This window comes from Temnothorax curvispinosus, unplaced genomic scaffold (assembly GCF_003070985.1).
Source record: "Temnothorax curvispinosus isolate PA1 unplaced genomic scaffold, ASM307098v1 QBEX01004197.1, whole genome shotgun sequence".
Lineage (NCBI taxonomy): Eukaryota > Metazoa > Arthropoda > Insecta > Hymenoptera > Formicidae > Temnothorax > Temnothorax curvispinosus.
The window spans coordinates 4,428-12,068 of NW_020213977.1; the positions used below are offsets into that span (position 1 = coordinate 4,428).

Genomic DNA, 7,641 nt, shown 5'->3' on the forward strand with positions numbered 1-7,641 from the left:
CCTTTTGTGCTAGACAATTATTCCTCAACAGTGTCTGAGAATTATTATATTTTGAAGACGCGAGATTGTACATTCAAAGCATTCAAGTTAACGAAAGTAAAGTACAATATAAACATTCTTCAGAGAAATCTTTATTACCCGATAGTGCCTGTCACACGTGCATATAACTACAGATCACTTTCTCGTTCTCTTAACTTTTACAACTTTTACAAAACAACATATATACGTACGTGTGTGATTTTGGATACACCTTCCTTCTGAAAGATCTCCTCGGCATCAGCTCCCTGCCGTCAATATATATTTCACTATCACTATCATCTATCACGCGGCGATGGTCACGACTCTGCCACTGTCACTATCTATTTTTAGGTTAACGTTGTATTCCAGCATAGATCGCTCTTTCTTAACAGCTTCATGCGTCTGTGATTGAGAAAGAAATCTGATAAGCTCTGTATACCAGCTCAATATAAGCAACATATATACGAATATGTATATATATTTTAGATAAAAACGGTCAGTAAACTTTTATAAAACAGTACTCTTTGAAATAATACAAGCGATAATAATTTTTATAATTACCTCTCTATATATCTTAAATGTGCATGAATTTTCTTCTAACTATATTTGTAATGACATCAACTTTTCACGCTTGTTGAATATTTGTGCCATGAGCACCAACAGCTAATCCCATCAGATCTTCTCGAACATTAAATTCATCGGTATATCTAAAATAAGGCAAATTTTACATAATACAAAAACAATAATTATTACTTACATCTGCTTATATATAAAGTATATGATTACATAGATAAATCTGTATCAAAAATCTATAGTTACTGTAACGTATACCTTAGATTAGATTTGTACGAGCAAGCAATATAACTAACCTCGCGAGACACCATGCGAGCAAACGTCATTGCGTTAAAAAATATTAATGTAAAATATAATTATCCACATACATTATATACAATAGTGGATTATATATAATAAAAAATCCTACTAACCTCGCAAAACACGCCACGCGAACACACGTCACATCACGCGATACACGTGCGAAACTCGCCAAACTCGCCGCGATCTCGATCGCCGTCGTCACTTCGATCCTTGCGTGACGCAACCAAAATTCGGAATTAAACGATCGTATTTAATGATGAGAGATCACATTAATAATAATATTAACCTCCTAACGACACGACGCGAACTGTCACAATACGATTGATCACGACGCACACGCACGAAATTCGCGGAACTCGCCGCGATCTCGATCACCCGGCTTCGACCGGCCAATCAGACACGCGGAAAAGCGACAACACTACGTGCGAGATATTCGACTCCAAACAACAACTTCTCGCGTCTCCATGGATTTTTTTATTATAGATTACATAAATAATTAATGTCCGTATTCAGATACCAAAATACACGATGTTGCAGAAACATTTCGTGAAGTTGTGCCAGAAACGTTCTTTTAGGAATGTTTCGGTGATACGTACGGAAACATCTCAGATTCATTACAAAAATTATTAATTTCCGTATTCAGATACCAAAACACACGATGTTGCAGAAACATCTTCTGATGTTGTGCCAGAAACGTTTTTTTAGGAATAATACTTATACGTTACTACGATTTGCTTTTGTAATGATTATTATAGTATCGCATAAATGTTTCAAAATATAAATTGATAATAATATTAATGTGATCCATTTATTTAATTATAATAATACGTACATATCTTCTAAAATACATATATTACTTAAAAAACACATGGTTTTTAAAGATTTATAATATTTCTATAATATATATTTAGAAACAATATAAGTATAAATGTAATGTAACAAAACGCTCATCATATTTGCAGATAAAGAAAAATAAAATATTTCGCAAAAACATATTAGAATTTTTTACGCTTTCTATATATAACATTTTTTATAAAAAAAAATCACTAATAGTTTTTAGCTTACTTGATAGAGTAAAATATGTTTATGTGTTATTTATCACATTTTTTCTCGCATTTTCACGAAGTAACCGCAAGTTTGCTTGTCTAAACCAAGTTTTTAGAATATCTTCAAATTCAGCTTCAGTAATAGATGGACAAGTCTTTTTTATTGAAGCTAAAAATATGAATATGAGAAAATTTATAACTTTATAATTTTCTTGTTAATAAAGTTATAGGAATTCGAAAGTAATATATGAAAACGCGCATAAACACACACGCACGTACATTCACGTACAACACACGCACACACATACACACACAAAATTTACCTTTCATGCAAATAATAATTTTCAATTCTTTTAGTTTAAAATTATTTTTAGCTCCAGTCCAAGAACACTTGGATGCAAGATTATTAGTGAATAATTTTTGCAGTGCTCTTTTCATTGCATCTTTTGTTGTTGTACCGCCTATCATAACTAACATATTAATCTAAAACAAAACATTTTTTACATATAATTTTTCTAGTACTAAATATATGTAATTGAAGAAAATTAATGATATACATGTACATACTAATTGTGATTGTGCTTCTGCTGATGCTAATATAATTTCAAAATTATCAATTTCTTCAATATTATTCATTGGTAATTGCGGAAGCATATCAATATTATTATGATTAACATTGACATTGTTTCTATTTTCCATTGTATTTAAACGTTCATCTATTCGCCTACACAATTCTTTTATTTCAATAACGTTTCGTAGTACGGAATCAAGAGTTTCATTATCTGTAACAAAAAATATGTACAATATTGTTTTAGTAGTACTCAATTATTCTCTTTCAACTATACTCTTTTCTTTAAAAAGAAAATGTAGCGTTAAAATAATGATTATATTTTTACTTAGATGATTATAGTTTTACTTATATTACATTAATTTTATGACAAACTTTCTCTAAAAGTCACATGTATTGTAATTTACATATGTTCATAATATTATTCCTTTAAAAGATAATATACATTTTTTGTTTTACTTATTCATAAAAATCTTATAGAAAATATAAACATAAACTTACTTCCTTCAATGACAACAGGAATATTATTTATATCAACAATATGATGTACGCCTGCACCACCAATATTTTCATTTACGTTAACATCATCATTTGCGTCAACATCATTTGCGGCAACATCATTTACATCAACATCATTTGCATCTGAAAATTCCGTTTTCTTTATGTAATTTATGTATTTCTTTTATAAATATATTATTTAGTCGGTCACTCATGGATACACATACACACGCACACACACAGAGAATGAGAGAGAAAGAGAGAGAGAGAGAGAGAGAGAGAGAGAGAGAGAGAGAGAGAGAGAGAGAGAGAGAGAGAAAGAGAGAGAGAGAGAGAGAGAGAGAGAGAGAGAGAGAGAGAGAGAGAGAGAGAGAGAGAGAGATAATTGATAATTGATATATATTTAATATGCCCAAGCAAGGCTAAAGGGCAAAACCAAATAACAAAGCAGTAATACATGCAAAATAAGCATAACAAACTACAGCACTTAAAACTACTTATAATTAACGCAACTTAAAACTAATCAAATTAACTTAGAACTTATCAAATCGCAACTAAGACTAGCGCACTTAAACTAAAAAGCACCACGCAGGCAAAACTAGACAAAACTAAAAGCAGAAAAAGAAATGACCCAATCACTCAGCTTCGGACGAATGCAAGAAGGTACTAAGAAGACTCTTGAAGGCAGGAAGGGAAGATGCTGATTTTATAACATCAGGAAGAGAATGCCAAAAGTATATTGACGAAAGCAGAAAAGAATTCCTGTATGCAGTAGTTCTATGAGCCGGAATGAGGAAACTTTGAGTGGCCAATGAAGCCAGACGGTTAGATCTTCTCAGTGACGGATCAGGAGCAGTGAATAGCTCCCGCAGATACATAGGCGAACTCATATAAAGAATACGATAAATCTGACATCCAAGAAAGTAGAGCCGCCTATTCTCAACAGTGAGCCACCCAAGTCGACGCCTATACGGAGTAATATGTTCATCATATTTTAGATTGAATATAAAGCGAATGCAGCTATTGACAAGACGTTGCAACTTGGTATTCAACTCACCACTCAGACCATGATACACTAGACAGCAGTAGTCAATGTGAGGCATGATGAGAGTGATCACGAGTTTTATTCTAAGACTGGTAGAAAAAGAATTTTTATTAAACTTTAAATTGTGCAACGCAAAGTTAACCCTTTGCGAGACAAGCGAGATATGTCTAGTCCAAGAAAGATTGGACGTAAACATCACACCTAAGTTTCTCACCTCACTCACAAATGGAAGAGAAGTGCCATCCACGATAATAGGAGATAAACAGCCATAATCAATAGCATGGACATAAGCTTGGCTGCCAAAAATGATGACCTTGGACTTAGCTGGGTTGAGCATAAGTCCGTTCCTGTTAGCATAATCAAAAATAGCATTGGCAACTCTCGACATCAACTCCAACGCCAGGGGGAGATCAGCAGGTGAGCACTGACGATAAATTTGAATATCATCCGCAAAAACCACATGGGACACATTAGAGAGTATATTACATATATCGTTAATAAACAATGAGAACAACAATGGGCCAAGCACAGAGCCCTGAGAAACGCCAGAAGAAGTGAAGATCCAATCTGAAAGATTGCCTGTATCATCAATAACAGATTGAGAACGCCCAGTTAGATAGGAGAAGATCCAATTAAGAACCGTATCAGAGAAGCCAATCTCCTTAAGTTTAATAAGCAGTAGCAAATGAGGGACCGTGTCAAACGCCTTACTGAAGTCAAACAATATCACTACAGTCAAGAGTCCAACGTCAATTCCCTGCCTAATGTCATTGCAAACGCGCAGGAGTGCAGACTGCGTGCTGTAACCCACACGATATGCAGATTGCCTAGGATTTAAGATATTATATCGGTTCAAGTACTCAACAATCTGCGAAGCCACTACTCTCTCAAGTAGTTTAGATAGCTCAGGTAGGTTCGCAATTGGTCTGGTATCAGATGGAGACAAAGGTGTGCGGATCTTGGAGAGAGGGCGAATATATGCTTTCTTCCACTTGGATGGAAACAAAGCAGAGTCCAGTGAGCGGTTAAACAAGGAAGTGACACAGGATAAAATAACCGGCCATGAAATACGGAGAGCATAAAAAGGAATACCATCGGAACCAGAGGCATGAGAGTGAATAGACTGGGTAGAAATAAACTTGTAAACAGATTGAGGAGAAATAGAAGAGAAAACAAACTCAGGACGATCAGAAGGACGATTTACGGAAGCAATGGCAGAAATGAAATCGGAATATAAGCAAGGAGGATGAGCATTGGAAACAGAGGAATAGTACGAGTTGAGTTGATTGGAAGTAAAGAAACGCAGAGGAGAAGTGTAAGATGACTTCGCAAGTCCAAGTCGCGCCAGTTCTCTCCAAAGTTTCGCCGGATTAGTAATGCTAACTAAAGACTTAAAGTAAAATTCACTCTTCGCATGTTTGATGTCAGCATTCAGCTGATTGCGGAAAAGTCTATACTCAGCATAGCCTAACAGGCAGTTGGTACGTTTAGCACGCTTATATAACCGGTTACGAGTGTGTAAACGATCGACCAGTTCACTAGTGAGCCATCCTACTGGAGGCTTCCTAACAATAAACTCACGCAAGGGAGCAAAGATGTCAAGTGCCCTCAATAAGTAATGAGACAGTACCTCACAAAATCCATCGACATCCGCATCACTAGACAGCCCCTCTATCGCGGCCCTCACCTCACCAGCTATTGATCCAAGAAATTCAGTGAACTCCGAACAATCTATGCGCCTATAATTACGCCGAGACATGACAAGATCGGATGTATGATTAGCATTAAGTGTTAAAGAAAGCGCAATGATATCATGTCCAGCGATGAAAGGGCTCGCAGATTTCTCGAATAATGACACCTTATCCGCATCGTCCACCGCAAAAATGTCAAGCCATGTGTCAGAACAAGCTGTATGATGGGTAGGACCAGAGTCCACAATATGTAAGGACAAACTTGACATAATCTCTCGTAAATACTGCGCTTCAGCATTCGTCGACACTAGATTGCAGTTCAGATCGCCGCTAATAATTATGTTCTTATAAAGATGTGATAATCGAATAAATGACTCAACAAACTCATGTAGAAAGAGGCCCTTGGGTCTCCTATAAACAGACGCAAGAAGCACTGAACCGCCACCCGACAGACGCACTTCGACAAGAAGAAACTCAGGCTCATTAACGCATACATTACTAGAAGTAGCTAATATCCTAGCCTTGAGTGATTTATGCACATAACATGCCACTCCACCACCAATCCGACTCACTCGATCATGACGGATAAGGAAGTAATCATCCAAGGCAACTAGTTCGTCTGAGACGTTAGCATTCAGCCATGTCTCAGATACCGAGATTATATGATAGAAGTGATTATGGAAATAAGATCGAATAAAGTCAATATGACCGCGAAGAGAGTTCGCATTAAAATGTGCAATGCTGAAGTGCGAGGTTCGCAAAACCGGACGACGTAATGATACAGAGGATGGTGAGCAATCGGAATGTACACGTCAAGCAAGCAAGTCAAGATCAGTACTAGTATTAATTTGTATTACGGGCCCGCCATCTGACTGCCTGACCCGAACGCGTCCATCCTTCACCCATACGTACTTAAACGACCTTTCCCTGGCAACGCGTTTCGTTTGCTGAAGCAAGCTATAGGTCTCCTTCGGAAGCAGTTTGTTGACGTGAACTGCCCGTTCAGAGTCATTATCGCAAACCTCTCTCTGTTTAAGAGTGCGCCGAGCGCGCTTTTTGGCAATGCATATATCACGCACAGCCGAAGAAGCTAAGGTAACAACAACCGAAGAAGAAGACGGCGGTGATGTGCCAGATGCTTCAGAGGGAGGCTTACGTTTGACAGCTCTGACATCAAGAACATGACAAGTTAGATCAGGAATGTCAAGAGCAGCGAATACATTGCGCACGCACACCGAGGGAGCAATAGACAATACACCAGGCAGACCCGATATTATCAGCTCATTCTCAGATTGAGTCGGCGGAACAGGCAAACGACCATGATCACCTCTCAGCTCACGGATCTCACTCCTAAGAGCAGCGCATTGCTGCTCCAACTCTACAATACGATTAGTATTGGACTCGACATTGCTTGCAATACAACTCAGCTTGTCAAGCTTATCCATAAGTTCGCTGTTAGTACGCCTCTGCTCTTCAACAAAAGCAGAAAAACGACTATTCGACTCACGCAACTGCTCATTCAAGTTAACGCTAGACGCACTAAGCTGTTCCGTTAAGCGAAGCAAAAGCTCATTGGTAGAGCCGTCACACCGTGATTGCGACTGAGCCTGCGATGGAGTACCGGTGCACACAGGAGAAGCCATCACGTCAAAGCTGAAAGACGGTGAAGTATCACTAACCTCAGGAGTAGAAGGTAACTTTAAAAACGACAATGATCTGCAGCAAGTGTCAGCTTTTATGGTAACCGCGTATGGCTTGACGCAACCCGGATGAAATGATCTCCCACACTTACACTCAACAGAGGCAGTCGCAATCGTTTTTTTGCACCTAGTGCACGCACTCTCTCTCAACATACCTAACAAACCACACACACGGTATATGTCAGAGAGACGAAGAGTC

At 37.8% G+C, this 7,641-nt stretch overlaps 1 protein-coding gene and 1 long non-coding RNA gene across 4 annotated transcripts; both read right to left on the reverse strand.

Moving 5' to 3' along the window:
• Positions 1-232: 232 nt before the first annotated feature.
• Positions 233-1,337, reverse strand: LOC112453237. Of its 3 annotated transcripts, none has more exons than XR_003040584.1 (3): positions 1,005-1,337; positions 580-725; positions 233-420 (listed from the first exon to the last, which is right to left on the reverse strand). It is a non-coding gene; the product is annotated as an uncharacterized LOC112453237 (long non-coding RNA). The 3 variants fall into 3 exon arrangements; XR_003040586.1 differs by lacking the exon at positions 1,005-1,337 and adding an exon at positions 888-912; XR_003040585.1 differs by lacking the exon at positions 1,005-1,337 and adding an exon at positions 850-893.
• A 570-nt stretch (positions 1,338-1,907) lies between these two features.
• LOC112453236 lies at positions 1,908-7,385 on the reverse strand. Its single transcript, XM_025013854.1, has 5 exons — positions 6,899-7,385; positions 3,010-3,150; positions 2,508-2,722; positions 2,264-2,423; positions 1,908-2,109 (listed from the first exon to the last, which is right to left on the reverse strand). The coding sequence occupies exons 1-5, from the start codon at positions 7,383-7,385 to the stop codon at positions 1,979-1,981; spliced, it is 1,134 nt and encodes a 377-aa protein (XP_024869622.1). The 3' UTR covers positions 1,908-1,978.
• Positions 7,386-7,641: the final 256 nt, after the last annotated feature.

What these genes read in the sequence shown, in the direction of transcription:
- LOC112453236 (XM_025013854.1), bottom strand. Translation starts at nt 7,385, where the DNA reads ATGGCTTCTCCTGTGTGCACCGGTACTCCATCGCAGGCTCAGTCGCAA. An exon ending in TCCTGTTGTCATTGAAGGAA is followed by an intron (nt 2,723 to 3,009) that starts GTAAGTTTATGT and finishes TTTTTGTTACAG; the next exon opens with ATAATGAAACTCTTGATTCC. An exon ending in AATTATTATTTGCATGAAAG is followed by an intron (nt 2,110 to 2,263) that starts GTAAATTTTGTG and finishes TCATATTTTTAG; the next exon opens with CTTCAATAAAAAAGACTTGT.